The sequence below is a fragment of the Parasteatoda tepidariorum genome, chromosome 7, assembly GCF_043381705.1.
Source record: "Parasteatoda tepidariorum isolate YZ-2023 chromosome 7, CAS_Ptep_4.0, whole genome shotgun sequence".
NCBI lineage: Eukaryota > Metazoa > Arthropoda > Arachnida > Araneae > Theridiidae > Parasteatoda > Parasteatoda tepidariorum.
The window spans coordinates 88937073-88953879 of record NC_092210.1 but is presented as its reverse complement, the minus strand read 5'-3'; the positions used below and the strand labels follow the sequence as shown (position 1 = coordinate 88953879).

Sequence of the window (16807 nt, the reverse complement as noted above, 5' to 3'; positions counted from 1 at the left end):
TCAAGCTAGAAAGTCATCCATGTAAATTGGACAAAAATTAGTATATTATATTCAAATTTAATAATTTTTTTCCCTTTTCATTTTTCAGTTGATGAAGAACCTAGAAAACCACCAAGATATGATCCCTGCTTTAGAGGAGGATTAAAAACATAGAAAATTAAGTTTAAAATAAAAGTATATTCTTTTTTTTCTCCTTGAACACTTGAGTATGGTATGTTATAAAAACACTGAGTTTACAGGTTAGATTGAACTTGTCAGAAAATATAAATCTCTTTTACAAAATTCTTTTACATAAATTTATATGTGCAACATTTAAACTTTCCATGTATTTTCCTGTAGACATATTATTTCAATAAATGTGTTCAATTTGTAATAAATTATTTTGTCTCACGTTATTTGAACTCAAAACTATCATGAATGTGAATTAAATTTACGGTGTCGTGCAACAATAATCCCTATTGCATATTTTTAGATGCCTAGTCAAAATGAAGTAAAATAATGTAAACATTTCGAGGCACAAAATTAATTTGCTATCAAAATCTAACAAATTTTTTAAAAAAATTAACTGAAAATGTCATAACTTGCTTGATGACAGACTACAAACTTACAAACAACAACTTACAAAGATAACAGAGAAGAATTAAATAACGGTTATTAGAAGATCAGCCAAGCAGCAAATCAAGCTTTTATTTTTATCAACCCTGCTTTCTTCACTAATAATTTAATAGACTTTGATAAAATTTCTGCTTCCACCTGAATTATTAAATATTAATTTGTGACACTCAAAGTAAATATTTTTAACAATGTTTCATTACATATATATATATATATATATATAATATACCTTATATAAAAAATATACATTTAATTATAGGAATTTTATTTGCGCTAACATATAAAATCCAAAAAAAGCAGATGAGATCTTTTCTTTAATTCTTTTAAAAAAATTATTTTGTAAACTTGAAAAAATTTGAACAATTAATTCTGTTAGATTTAAANTTCTCACATTTAATACATTTAAATAATATATTAAAATATATATATTTACACATATTAAAAAGCCGGAAAACTAAATAACGAAAAGATATAATCTCTTCATTAGCTCACACAATTATATCAGCAAAAAGGAGTGCTTTCTAATATTGTATCAAAATAGCCAAAGCAAGATATATTAATGCAAAAGTGTGAGGAGCACTCAAAAATTAAAAATTTAAACAAAAATAGAACACATTAAGTAAAAAATATATCAAGCAATCAACAGATGTAAAGAAAATACAGAACAAAACCAAACATTTTTTTTTTGTTCTGAATTAAAATTCAAAATTTTTTCAACTATTACTAAAACAAATAATAAACATTTACTAATATTTATTTTTTGCATGGATTTATCTTAGGATAAACAAATTTCATAATTGTGTGCAAAGATTTTTCTATTGTCTTAAAAAGTTTTCGAGATATGGCGAAATAAGCAAAAAAAAAAACAAAAGCATGAACAAAAAAGTAAAGAGTTAAAATAATTTTTCAATTACAAACATACAGTTTTATTTACAATAATGTACAACCTTAAATGTATTACATCTTTAAAGAATTTGATAAAATTCTATCTAACTCCAAAAATGTGGAGCTTCTTTGTTTAAATGAAAAACGTCTGAAGATTTGCATGGAATGAGAGACGGAGGTATGTTAGGGATATTGGAAAGAACGGATGGTAAAACTGGTATCAGAGTGGTTGTACCAGTCGATGAAGAAGATAGCTTTTCGATTTTGGACATTTTGGATTTCACCCATTCATCAATGTCTGGTTCAACTCGTGGTTTTTCAATGGCAGCTGCCAGTTTCTCCTGTCGATCTATAAAAACCAACCATATGCATTTGGTAAACAGTTATTACTATCCTTCTTTGAAAGCATATTTTTAAAATGAAACTCAACTTTAGAATCAAATGTGTTTGGCAATTTTCCTACATGTTTAACGTCTGAACATATTTAATAGTTATAATGTGAGTAACAACATGCCATATAGTAAGTACTTTTTATTTATTTTAGGGTTAAAAAAACAATTCCAGAAGTCAAAGTAAGTTTTTATGAAACAATAACCTTTTAGAAAATAAAATTGATTTAAAAGACTAGAAAAATTAAAATCATATTTTATAGGAATATATTTTACAGCACAAATAAAGTTAAACATATTTGTAACAAATATATAAGTAGAAAGAAAATTTTCAAAATCAAGGTGTTTGTTAAACCATAGTCCAACAAAATTGTCAAAAATGAGTGCCATAATAGTTCGATAAACTATTCTTGGATAAAAAAATTTCATAAATTACTTTTTTCACAGTTATTTAAATGAAGTTCAACGATAGCCCAATTTTCAATACACATGACACAAAATATATTATTAGTAACACCTATTTAAAAAAGGTACACAGTTTCTTGTAAAAATCTATGTTCTCTGATGTAGATGACCATGATTTCATTGTTTTACCATCATTCTCAGATTCTGTATTTAATAATATTTGTTCAGGAATATGAACAAATTATCAGCAATAGGAATAAAATCTTATCAATGATTTGTATGGCAACATCTTCTGTTAGTTACAGAAATTGTGTGATTTGTATGAGGAACTTATAACTTGTTTAACTTTATTGTTTATCTACTTTTAAGCAAACTGAACTTAATATGTGGTTTTAAACCCTTACAAAGAGAAAAAAACTGCTATGAACAGTTGAATGATTTTCTTCTGGTAACATCAATAAAATAATTTTTATTATGGTTAAAAATTATTTCCTCAACAATAATTTTAAAATATGTTATTTATAATTAAAGAAAATATTTTGATATCATTAATTTTAACTAAGTTATTAAAATTATAAATGAAGAAGTAATGATGATAAAAATGTCAATACCCTTTCCAAGAATATCATTGAATAACAGTGTGATTACTTTAACAAACTTGAACATTTCAATTTGTGGGAATTCTTTTAGAATGAAATTCACTTTCATAATTATAAATTCAATTTATATACAAATGCTCACAATTTTCTTCACTTGATATCATTGTGGGAGATAATTTTAATAAATACAGTCGAACCCCGCTATAGTGAACCGTCTGCGAACTCAGTAATGTGTCCACTAAAACCGATGGTTCACTATATCCAAATTTTTTGAAGAATATTTTTTGCATAAGACAGTTGAATGATTGAAAATTGGCTTTGCAATTTTGCATAAGTTTTTGATTTTAAATTGAGTTCATCAATTTTCTTATCTACAATGTGCAAAAATTGAAAGATTTTTACATTTTGAACAAGATTTCGAGCCATCTTGACAAAGCATCTTCTACGTTTTCTCTTTCAGCTCCACACAGTTTTTTCGATGAAACCATGTTTTTGTCGTATGCCGCAAGAATTGCACTTCGATTTTTCCAAATGTTTGAAACTGTAGATTTTGACAATGAAAATTCATTACACATTGTCGATTGATTTGTTCCATCATCAATACGCTTTACAATTTTAACTTTGTCCTCTATCGAAAACGCTTTTCTCTTTAGAGAATTTGCCATTTTCACTGCTTTTGAAATAAAAATCTTGTCTCAAATAGATGTAAGAATATGAAGAGAGCAGCTGTAGAATGAGTTAAATTGTTCCCCTTCTTGATTGTCAAGGGGTGATTTGTAAAGAATATGGTTTGAACAGATAAGAAAATTCCAAAAATTCAGCAGGTGGCCAAGTAAACTAGTTGTAGAGCAAGCTTGGGGAAAAGAGATAAAGCAAGGCCTGTCAGGGAGGGGGGAGTATAAGATAAATGATCTGTTTGACATTTATTACAGTATAGTTAAAAGTGATAAGCATAAAGGAGAGTAATATGACACATTTTATAGGAATGCATTCATTTTCAGTCCCAACACCTACAAGTTTAAAGATGGAGGACTGAAAAAGATATTTAAAGAAATGAAATTTGAGTCCACTATAACCGAGTTTCCAAGTTCTAAGCTGTTCACTATAAGCGTTAAAAATAACATTATTTAAATAGGAATGCGGACGGGACCGTTAAAAAAGTTCACTACATCCGCGTGTTCACTATATCCCAGGTTCACTATAGCGGGGTTCGACTGTATATCGCAATTCCAAGCATTTTAGAATGAAACAAAATTTATAAAAAATAGAATGAAAAAACATTTCTTAAGAAAAAACTGAAATATTTTTCTTTTCTTCACAAAACAATTCTTAAAAATAAATTTTGTTTAATCTTTATTTTATTTTCATTAGAAATCTCAAGCAAAAGATGGTTTATAAATTTTTTAATTAATATATCAAAAAACTAAATAATTTATTTATTTATTTTTTATTCAAAATATGTAGTGTTAAAACTTCTCTGTAGTTTTCATATTTTTTTATTTTCTTTCGATTTTTTCTATTTATTAAAAATGAAGTAATATTTTAAAATTTTTTTAAAGTGAAGTATTTTCATTCTCTTTAATTCAATTAAATTTATAAAAAATAAATCATGCTTAATTTCTAGTTTATTTTCATTTGAAATCTTAAGCACAAAATAGTTTAAAAAATTTTTATTAATATATCATAAAACTAAATAATTTACTTTTCATTTTAAATATATATGGAAAAAACCTCTTTGCTGTTTTCATATTTTCTATTTTCTTTTCATTTTTTTCTTTTTATTAAAAAGGCATAACATTTTTGCAATTAATAATATCCCATTTTAATGTTATTTATACAGTGAATCTCAAAAGTGTATGAGAAATTTTTAGAGGAGATAAGATGCTTCATAAGGATTAAGAATTGCATAGCAATCTATGGGGATAGCATATATAGATAGCTATTGCATAACAATCTAAAGGGAAAGTAGTAGCAGAGTAAAAGGTCTGAAAAGATACAAGATAGGGATTAATTGAAAAATGTTTATGGGACACAATGACTACAAATGTTGAATACATTTTATAAAGCTACAATGAATGTGATAAATTTACATCATAGAATGCTATGTATTCCGGTAAAACAAACCATTTTCTTTTATCGTCACAGGGATACACACTACTCTGCTTTTTGAAAATAATTCATCACAATTTAAGAATTTGAGTTAATTTTTGTCAAATTACATTTCAATTTGAGTACGCAATATTTATTGTAATTACTCAAATTACATTTTAATTAATCAAACTACATTTTAAAAACCTCACCACAAAAGAACTGGAACAAAGTAGCTTTTTATATGAATTTTGGAATCATTAACATGTAGTGGTGTGAAAAATAATTTTAAATCAAATTAACTAAACGAAGAACAATACATTGAAACATAAAGTTTTCCACCACGAGAAGAAATTTTTGCCACAAAGCCTAGAAAGTTGACAGTCTTGTTGCAGCAGCATTGCAGGAGAGTTTCCCCATGAGCTTGTGATACACTATAGCTTTGAGATCTCCCCATTAAAGATATCAAGGCTCAGTGCACGTGGGGATGCAGAAAGCAGTACTCATGCAATGGTGCACAGTAACCTTACAACAATGGGATGTAGAGTACCATTTAAACTAAACTAAACTCAGTGGCAAGACAGCCCTTGAGGGCCAAGGCCTATTGTGCCCATCTCAGTTTTCTTGACCTTGGGCTCTGGGGTGCAGGAGCAGATGTTCCAGTCAGGTGGTCAGCCGAACACGTAACCCCCAGTGTTTAGTTCCCAAGCATGCTTGGTACTCATTTATCAACCCACTGAAGGGATGAAAGGCTGAGACAACCTTGCCCGGCCCGAGGATCGAACCAGGGACCTGTGGCACGACAGCGCGAAGCGCTACCGCTCAGCCACCGGGCGAGAGTACCATTTAGCATTATATAATGACAATTCCGAACATATGCTATTCAGCAATTTTTAATCGTTATGATATGCACTACTTTCCCTAAAAATTTCGTTCATTATTAAGACGCTTTTTATTAAAATTTTGGAAAAATCACATATACTACTAAGTAAACTTGAACAATTTCAGGTGTTAGCACTCAATTGGTGCAATTGAACAACTCAGCCAAAATATTTCAGACTTAAAATTAAAAATAATGCAGATATTACATCCTTTAATACAAAGTAATAAAAAAATATGATTTTTTGGATTTTTTTAAACCAGTTGTTTGTTTAAAGTTAAATATAGAAAACATAAATAAAAAAAAATAAGCAATTCATAACATTTAAAATTAAGGTATGAAAGTAAAATATAGAACTTTTTTTAATGATTTAACTTTATATATATTTTTTGTTTGTGTTGCCATTTTTCCTTTGAGAAAAAGTATTTACATGCAGACACACATAACAGTTAAAACTTTCTTAACAATCCGATGAATCAGATAAAAAATAAATAAATTAAAATAAATATAATAATCAATTTGGTGCTACAATTGGATCTATAAATTTGGTGTTCTCATTCTTAATATGATGAATAATTTTGAAAACAAAATATGCAAGTTACATAAAAATACATAAATGAAAAAAACTTAAGAAACATTAAAAAACGATGTCTAAAATACAGTAGAACCCTAAATGATCCAATGTCTTCCATCCCATTCTATCAATTGTTTCTACCATTCTATCAATATTTTGAGGGAAAAAAATTCTGTAAACTGTTTGAAAAATTTTTTTCAATGCATGTTTCACTTTTTTTTTTCCTTCAACTTTTTCAACAATATACCATAGGAATTTGCCTTTTCTACATTCTTACTTTTTTCTTTTTCAGTTGTTATATTACTTTTATCACTTAAAGAGAATTCCATTGGTATTGACTGCAAAATTAGACACCTTATATTGATGTCATAAATTCTTTTTTAGTCACAATTAGAAATTCTATAACTCCATAGCAATAGTTACGGGACTTATGACTCTATGGTGTCAAATCAGTAGTGCTTATATCAGGTGCAGGCATGCAATCAAAATATTCTCTCAGGAAATGCCTAAATAATACTTAGTAATCAGTGTAATACACAGTTATGTTTTGCACCACTTTGCAATCATATTTTTCACAAAAAGAGGTCTTCTGGAAAAAGTTCATTTCTATGGTGAGGTTCAATGGTTACCTGAGACATTCAGTCAATGTGTTAAGGAATGACGGATTTAATTGTCTAATGCTTAGCATCAAAATAAAAATTACATTTAAATACAATATAGCACTATTATTTAAATAAACATTTCTTGGTAAATTGATGAAAATAGATTTAAAAACATGTTACTTCTATAAACTGACTATTTCAATTATCTGAAGTATTGTTTTATTTGGTCCCAGTTACTTCAAAAAATTGAGGACCTACTATATAGATATTCAGTTAATTTTTTTAAGGAGCGAAACATTATTACCTAATTCCTGAAGTTTCTGGACGTCTTCAGGAGTTAAATGAGAATATTTACAGCAAGAACCATAATCACAATGTCCTAAAAATATAAAAATGTGTCAAATTAATTATTGATATAATTCAGTTGATTGAAATACAAATATTACATTTATAAAAAAATTTTGATTACCAAAATGTTTCAACATATAGACAAAATTATACAAATAATCAACTAAATAAAAGTTTCATATAACAATGATTCATTAGATTTTGATAGGATTTGTCTTTTTCTCAATTAAACATTAAGTTGTGAATATTAATGTGTATACCATTTTTTAATACATATTTTTTTTTAATTATACAAATCAATACTTTGAGCATTAGACCCAGTTTTTTACAAACTTACTACTTCAGACTTTAGAAAACCAGTTTTACCCATATAATTTAATGGGAAAGTAGTGCATGGCAGGGAAATTTCATTACAATTTAGCTAACAAACTTAAAGCTTTAAGGATTAAAAGTAGTCATAAGAGAACATCTAATATAACTCATAACTTTAAATTCAACTTAAGAAAACAAGCAAGTGATTGAATCAAGCAAAGAAGTTTTTCTAATGGTAAAATTTATGCTATTCTTGTTTCAATAATAAAAGACATATAAACTGAACCAAAAATAGGTCATGAATAGGGTTTCATTTGTGTTCATTATGCAAGCTGCAGTGAATATGCAAATCTAGCATTCAGAATTAGGATTTTAACTTAACACACAAAACAGGAAATGTGTAAAGCATTGCATAAAGCATTGAGACAATTTTTTTTGTGTGTATGTGTGAATGATGTGAAATTTATGTCAAAGTAATAACATTTCACGAATAGGAGAGAATAAAAGATGTAGAGTCTTTACATAGTTATTCCAAAGCTTGCTGGAATCTCATAGCAATTCACTTACCAACGAAGTACATTTTATGTCAGCAATGAGATTTGCGCTGTATCAAATTAAAATTCAAGCTTTTTGTGTGGTTGTCAAGCTGTGTCATAAATCAGGCTATCACAATTTAAGCTCATTTTAACTCTCTTAATTATTGCAGGTCTTATTGTAGGTCAAAGAAAAAACCAGAGCAACATTTTACAAAATAATCAGTACAACACTTCCAATGCGATCAAGATATTTTCTGGTGCAGTTAACACATCTTAGACTACTTTTTTAAAAAACATAAATAAATAAACTAAAAAATTATAATTTCCCTACTTAAGGCAAATCTTAATGCAAAAAATTTTAAAATTTTAATTTCAGAATTACTTTGTTTCGAAAAGAGAATTTTAACAGTTTCTACTATAATTATTAACGAAGCACTGAACACCTTGTAACAGTTTGAGAACTCAATCTAGAAATTTTTTATAGCACTATAGCATTAAAAAAAAAAACGAGTATCAATCAGTAAATATTATCTAATATCACTATTTATTTAGCACTGTTGCATTAAAACTAACTAGTATCAACCAATTAATATTTCCTCATATCACTATTTCATTTTTATTATATTATAATTAAAGAAAGATCCCTCAATTCATTACTTAAAAATTTAATGATGTGATTCCTATATTGTTGATGTAAATTGATTATTTTTAAAATCAGATAAAAGAAATACAATAATGAAACTACAATATGAACAACAATAATGAAACTACAAAACTCCACCCTTAAAGATTTGTCACTGCATATGATGAAAATAATGACTTCCGAATTAATCACCATTAAAACGTGATAATAAAAAACTTTTACTTGAAGAATGTTTTTCATAACACCAAAATCCTAAAAACTCTTAATCCTATGGGTAAGACTATCAGCCTGAACTGCTTATATAATTACATGAAGATCACGTTTTAATAATCAAGTTCATTAATTTTTGCTAACGTTATTAATTAAAATAAAGGGATGAAGGATCAAAAAACTTCAAATCTTTTTATTACTAAAATCAATTACTTTTGCATCTACAACAGTATTTATAAGAAATGGGAAGCTTTGAAAACACTCAAAAATTAGGAATATCAAAACAATACGCAAAAAAAATCAGGACAAATTATTTTTCTCATTTAGAAAATCAGGAATATCAGAAAAATATTATTATAAAATATGTTTTTGCGTTAAATTTAATACTCGCTAAAAGTTAATTTTTTGAGTGAAGGTAAAGTGTACAAAATTTTAAATGTTTTTTAACTCTAAATAAATACTTAAATACTTTGAAATAATATACATTAAACATAATATTAACTTAAGTACCTAAAGTTTAAAGACAATATATATATTTGTTTACAATAAATATAATTAAGTTATCAGTTGATCTAATGACTAAAAATAATTTTTCTGTTGGCCTCTTCTAAAAAAGGTTAAGCACCATCAATGTAAGTTATTCCTTTAAATAAACCTTTATTATCCATTTGTAAGAATTAGAGAGCAATTTATCAAAGGAAGAAAAAGTATTAATTTAACATACCTTCCTGATGGAATTTTCGACAAGGTCTTTTTGCATTGTTCTCTTCTAACAATAATGAGGGACCTGAAACCATTTCAAAAAATTTACTTTTATTTATTATTACATGCAAACTTAAAGAGCGATATCAAAAATTTTGAAATACTAGAAATTTAAGTTGTCAAAAAATATATCATTTTCATAAATAGAATAAAAGGAAGGGAAAAAAAATAGCCTTTTTACGCACCATTTCAAAAATTAATCCCTTTTTTTAAGAAAAACAGTCACAATAACTTATTGTATTTGTTACAAAAATTTAATTTAAAGTTAAAATTAATTTTTTTAATTCAAAAAATGCATCTTTAAGTCAATAATACAACTATGACACTCTAAAATTAAACACAAACGTTTTCAACAAAGGATGTTATGCTTAGAGGGCAGAAAACATTTGTGAAATTGTGACAGTTTGCGACAAAGGGGAAGAACTGGGTAACAAAAAGCATGACAACATGCAGTTTGGCGAAAATAAAAAAGATTTCAAAACCGGCAGATTAAATATATTTACATTCTTTTCATCTCGTTCATCAATGTAAGCACCTATACAATCATTATTGTTGTGTTTACAAATGTCATTAAAACGCAAATATTACCTATAACATTTGAATTTGTTTCTGAATTATCTCAATGTAACGTATTCTGACATGCGATACAGAAGTATAGTAAGCATCGCCCTTGAGATAAAAGGGAGTAAAAATATTGATTTTAAAAAAAATTAGCAATTATTTATGGACATTCCCAAATAAGTACTTGCAGTGTCACTTCAATTTATTGAATAGCATAACTGAAAATGAATACATAAATACATACATGACAAGAACTGGATTGTGATTAGGAAAACAAGTAATGTTCAAGAACTTTGAAGGAAGGGATAAAGCAGTTTTAGGCAATCTAAAAGAGTTGTAAACATAACCCTTTATGAAATATGTGCTTAGATAGTACATAAAGTTAAGCTGTTGGAAAAGTTCATTACATCAGCTAAGAAGAAAAAATAATCTACCATATGTTAATGAATAGTTTTTATGTAAAAGTAGCAACGCTCCACGACAAATGTATTGATATTGACAGAACAATTCGTATTAACAAAACAATTTATTTTAACAAAACAAAAATATTTGAATGCAACTTCTTTTCAAAACTTTTAGGTAGAGTTGAATATGCTTACTTTGAAATGTATCATAATGAGTTTTTCTCAACTTTTGATGATGCACACTGGCCAAATGTTTTTTACGATTTTCAGCTCCATCTGCAAAGGATCTTTCACAGTAGTCACAATAGTACCTTTTCCCCATGGCCAATCAGATTTAACCACTCTGATAAAGTTCTACAAAAGTAAAACTAATTAATACAAATGAACATTAAAATTTATTAAAAGTTGATAGTAGTTTTGTGGTATGAGAATCAAAACCTGTGGTAGTGAAGAAAAGCGGTATTATGAAATCTATGCAAACTGACTAAACAGTAGCATAAACTAAGTCTGATAAAATAAAAGAGGAAGGAATACTGAAGAATCACATTCCTTTGTGAGCATTTAATAACCTCTTTAGTTTGAAAATTGTAAGTAAATAAGCAATGTACAGTAGCAATAAAATATCCTTCATCTGCCTTGAACATAAGAAAAAGAAGTTATGAAAGATAAATTCATCCACACACATATTTGAAAAAGAGTAAATGAAAAAAAATTTTGCAGAGGGAAAAAAATTTACATTTTATGACAGTTGGATATGCCGTAAAAATGTTGTGCTTGGCAGAATGAATGATATAGTTTCTAATACAGTTTTGACATCATACAAAAATAAAGTTTAGAAAGCATTTAAAATGATTAAAAAAAATTACTACAGATGTTTGAAAAGTGTAAAAAAGAAGATAATAATGAGATTTTAATAAAATGAGTTTTTTCTTAACCTAGTACAACTTTCATATTAGTATAATAGTCTACCAAAGTACTTGATAATTTTTTTAACACTGTTCTAAGTCAAATGATTGATAGAAAAAAGAATAAAGCTTATTCATACACAAAACTCACAAATTTTTTCCAACTGTAAATAAATAATAAAAGTAATTCATTTTCAAGTTCATTTTTGTGTATTATTGATTTCATTATTTTTTTTTTTTTTTAAATTTTGACCGACTATGGTATAATGAGCAATTAGCCACGGTATCCATGTTTTTGTTACCGACAAGTTTTACTATATGTCAACTAAATCACAGGTAAATGTTAACTCATTTAACCCATAAAGCTATCTAACTTATTTATTAATAGTGTTATTAGAAAAAACTGGTGTCAAAATAATGCACAAATGGGTCGAAATATTTTGTTAACAAAATTCAAGGTGATTTTAAAGATTGAAATGTGGCACACTTGAATTTAAGTAAACATTTATTAAAATAAATAAAAGCTAGTAATATTCCTAAACTTTTTGGGATCTTAATAATTTTCTTCTTGCACAAACTTTTCAATTTTTCAGGGGAAAATTTTACTGCAGGAGTTTTTATTTTAACCAAAAAGAATTTATGTATCTTCCTTTATTATTATTATTTTCTTTAAAAAAAAAAATAATAATAATTAGAAATCTGTGAGAAAGAAAATATCACAATTAAATTTTGTATTCATATCAATAAAATTTACAAATTACATACTAATCATAACTAATACTACAAATCCCATCATGAATTCACAATTATAAATAGCTTGCTAATTTTCCTAATCAAATATATAAAATAATGTTATATATGATATAAATATTTTTAAATTGTGTAAAAAAGTAAAATAAATATTACGAAAATAGTTTTTATTTTTAATAAAAAAAATAAGTTACTCCCAAACAAAATCCAAACTCAGGTTTTGACTAAAATGAAAGAGAAATATTATGTATTAAGTATTCCAAATGCACATCATCAAAGTAAATAAGTGACATCCTGTTTACAAAAAAAATTTTTTTTGCTTTTAACTCTCATTTATAACATAAAGAAATAACAAATTTTGGATGTATTTCTGCCAAATGCAAGATAAAAAATTCATTGATTCTAAATTTTAAATGCTTCTCAAAAAGAGCTTAATATACAATAATGGAAAAGAAACTTTCAGACTTTGAAATTTTTTTTTTTTTTTTTTAATTTCTCAAGAAATACTTGAGGATTATTTTGTAACTTTTGAAATGATTCAGTTTTGAAGAGAATTTCATGCGATTTTTCATATTTAGCAATAAGATATAAAGCTTTCAGAGGTTTGGAAGACCTACAATAAATTATGAAAGAAAATAAGTATTTTCGAACACCCTATGCCAGAAAATCAAGCAAAAAACTTGTAACTTGTATCGATTAGTTATTTTCAATAACTGCATAAAGTTTTGTAAACGTAGAGTAAATATTTATAGACATTTTATAAAAAGAAATTTTTCGTAACTTTATTAAATGGAACTAAGCAAAAAAATTTTGGAGAAATTTACCATAAGTTACAAATTTGTAGATTTAAAACTTTAAATAAATTTGTAAAAACTACGCTAGTATTTAAGCTAGTTCTTTTATACTGCGCATGCGCAGAAATTTTTTTAAAAGTTTTTCATAATTTTGAAAGGTGTTTGTAATTGGTAACTAATAATAAAAGCTTCATTTGAATATCTTAAAAATTTAAGAAGTTTCAAGCAATTTTATAAGAAGTTCCGTACCCTTTTAAAAGAAAGCTCAAAACAATAAGGGGTTTTCTACAAATTTCATCCTGTACTATTAAACAAGATTTATTATAAATGAGACCAGCATTGTGGGAAATCACCCCTCATAAAAGTATGTTTTCTTTCCCTATACCAAAGTTTACTTATGTTTTTTTTTTATGATTATTGTAAGGTATAATAATTTATTATTAAATTTTGTCTTATGATACAAAATAAAATTTGTGAAAAACCCCTGATTGTTTTGAGCTTTCTTTTGAAAAATACAAATACTATGAAGAAAATTGCTTAAAACTTTTTAAGATATTGAAATCAAATTTTTTTATTACTGGCCAAATATGATTCACTACAAAATTATGAAAAAACTTTTAAAAAATTTTTCAGTGCACATACAATATAAAAGAGCTACCTTAAATACTCTTAACTTGTGCAGTTTTAAATGAATTTTTTTTAAATTTTGTAATGAATCTTAAATTGCTCCAAAAATTTCCTTTCATTCCATTGAATATCTTAAAGTTATAATAAAAAAACGTAAAGCGAAAAAAATAATTTTTTTATAAGAATGTCCCTATTACCAAAAATATTTACTTCGGGTTCACAAAACTTTATGAAGTAACAACTAAATTAATTGGTACAAGTTATAAGCTTATTGCTTGATTTTTCGGGCATAGGGTGTTCAAAAATATTTGTTTTCTTAAGTAATTTAACCTCTGAAAGCTTTAAATTTTATTGCCAAGCATGAAAAATTGCATGAACTAATCAAACTTTACAAAATAATCCATTAAGCACTTCTGGAGAAATTTTAAAAAAATTTCAAAAACTGAAATTATCTTTTTCTATATTGTAGGGTAGTGTATGTAAATAACAACAATATTAAAAATGGATCACCCTTGTTAATTCTTTAACATTGAATTTAATTCCTAAAATAAATATCATTATCAGAATATTTTTTTTTAATTTATTGGATTTCAGTTGGTTGGCAAGTGTATGTCTTGTGAGTGACTGTAAATATATGAAAATTAATAAATTAAAAATTGCTACATTTGTATAAAAATAATATAGCTACAATGCTGAAGTAAGACTATTAGATACTAGATGTATTTTATTTCCATAAAAAAAATTACACAGAAATACATATTCCTAAAAAATACTTCTTCAAAAAATTGAACATGAAACAAATTATTTTGTTCTCTTAACATAGATCAAAACAATTTCACATTCATAAAGTATTTAATATAATTAGTAAAATATATTGTACAAACTTATTTTACTGATTCTATGAAGAACCTCTTATCATTTGAAATAATGAAATTCTATTAATTCACAACTCTGAACAGCCAGTAAGTCTAAGGACATACTGGACCGTATATAATATGGCTGGTAAGTTTAATGTGTTTCATCAGCTAAAAAACTCTTTTGCACATATCTTTTTTCTCTCTTTTTTTGAATAAAATTTGCTAAGTATAGCAGTTAACTTAGTTTAATAAATAAAGCAACGTAAATTTAATAATTGCTTTATACAAATATTAAAATGGGAAAAAATAATGAATGAATAAAATAATCAGCAACAAAGAAATGATTTTTAAAAAAAAAGGTAATTTAGCAATTTTCAAGACTTAATGGAAAACACATAAATAACATGGTTTCGCAATGATTCTCACAAACAATTAAGAAATAACAATGTGACGATGACATTGAAGTTTTATTGCAATTTAACTTGTAATAAAAAAACAAATAGCCAGCAGGTCAAAAGGTTATTTATTTATGAGCATTATGACGACTTAAAAACTTTAACATTAAAGGGGGCTAGTTTTCTTACACAGGGAAATCACAATCACTTATACAGTTAGCTTTGATAAATCACAAATAAAACATTTTGCATTACCCAAAGGTTAAAAAAAAAAAAAAAAAAAAAAAAAAAAAAAAAAAAAAATTCAAATAGTTCCTATTTTCTAAAACTAAATAAAGAACATTTCAAAATAAATATAAACTTTTCTTTTTGAAAATATAGAACAACCTGAAACCTCTTAAGGTACTTTACTGAACTACAGAAATTCCCTAAAGGGTTAACAGTATAAGGTTCAAGTTTGTGTTTATTTGCAGGCATGTAAGGCATACAGCATAGAAAAATCAGACCAGCTAAATCTTTTTGTTATAGGATTATACATGAAGCCTTCTGATGAAACTATTCGACAATCGAGTGATAAAAGCATATCACTCAACTCCGAAGAAGTGATAAATTTGTTCCAATCATGAGTGCCAGGCGGTAACACCCGTAAAACATATTCCCCTAAAAGAATATTTGTAATGTAAGATGCTGCAGTACGATTTGGTGTGGTGAAAAAAAGAGATCCACCCTCCTTTGTGATATCCACACAACATCCAAGAAAGGTTTTAACATCAGCAACATGTTCAATCACCTCACTACACACAACAGCATCAAACATTCCAGCATGACTCTCCCTAATATTTTCAATAGAGTCACAAATATACGTTACATTATCTTTGACATCTTCATTGATACTGGCATGTTCAACAGCAACTTCAATATTTTCTGCACCTGGATCTAGCCCAGTAACACTTGCACCTAATCTGGCTAATGGCTCTGACAAGATACCACCGCCGCAGCCAACGTCTATTATCTTAAAACCTTTTAAAGGGTGCGTATAATTATGTGAATATTTTGACATTAAAAGAAGACCGTCTCTAATGAAGGGCACTCTCACTGAGTTCATGGAAATCAAAGATTGATTATCATTCCACCAGAAAGTAGAAGCATTTTTCGTAAATTTATTCACTTCTTCTTTATTGACTGTTGAATAAGAGGCATTTACAGAGACCGAATTTAGTGCAGCGCATCCACATGCTTTTCTTCTCATAAAACGGACACAAAGAAAGCGAAATTGTGGCAACATCTGAAATACATTACATTGTCACTAAGGTAAACAAGTATATACAAATAACGAATATAAAATTAGGGTACAATACAGGAAAAAGTTAATGGGTCACAGAAAAAAGGGCCAATAATTTTTTAGCAAGAGTAATAAAAAAATGAGAAGAATTCTATACATACTTTCAAATAGTTAAACAATTAAGGAGGCAGGGCTATTATTTAGGAAAAGAAACGGTCTTGTTTATATTATTCTGGAGAAAAAAAAAACAGTTTAAACGCTTTCAACTACCTGTTTCTTTCCTACTTGAATCTCAACTCCAATTAGGGAACACTATGGCCGAGAGATAATATTTGGTTTGGCTGTTAATATCGCACTAGGGCTCGTTCTAGGGCACATGATGAC

General features: G+C 27.0%; 2 protein-coding genes across 4 annotated transcripts in view; one reads left to right on the top strand and one right to left on the bottom strand.

The window, feature by feature from the left end:
* LOC107451611 (uncharacterized) overlaps positions 1–377 on the top strand; it is a 45249-nt gene extending 44872 nt beyond the window's left edge. For both annotated transcript variants that reach the window (XM_043049876.2, XM_043049875.2), the window contains exon 8: positions 89–377. In XM_043049876.2, coding sequence (XP_042905810.1) covers positions 89–153 — 65 coding nt within the window. In that variant the 3' untranslated portion in view covers positions 154–377. The remainder of the gene's footprint in view (positions 1–88) is intronic.
* Positions 378–1517: 1140 nt separating this feature from the next.
* Positions 1518–16727, bottom strand: LOC107451620 (ubiquinone biosynthesis O-methyltransferase, mitochondrial). 2 transcript variants are annotated; one of them, XM_043049874.2, is made up of 5 exons: positions 16585–16721; positions 11009–11167; positions 9811–9873; positions 7342–7416; positions 1518–1849 (listed from the first exon to the last, which is right to left on the bottom strand). In XM_043049874.2, exons 2-5 carry the CDS (start codon positions 11133–11135, stop codon positions 1605–1607), a joined length of 510 nt encoding a protein of 169 aa, XP_042905808.1. In that variant the 5' UTR covers positions 11136–11167; positions 16585–16721; the 3' UTR covers positions 1518–1604. The 2 variants fall into 2 exon arrangements, with proteins under 2 accessions (XP_042905808.1, XP_042905807.1); XM_043049873.2 differs by lacking the exons at positions 1518–1849; positions 7342–7416; positions 9811–9873; positions 11009–11167 and adding an exon at positions 14596–16426 and having other exon boundaries at positions 16585–16727.
* Between the last annotated feature and the right edge of the window lie 80 nt (positions 16728–16807).

Coding starts and splice junctions, on each gene's coding strand:
- LOC107451620 (XM_043049873.2), bottom strand. CDS start 16,426: ATGTTGCCACAATTTCGCTTTCTTTGTGTCCGTTTTATGAGAAGAAAA.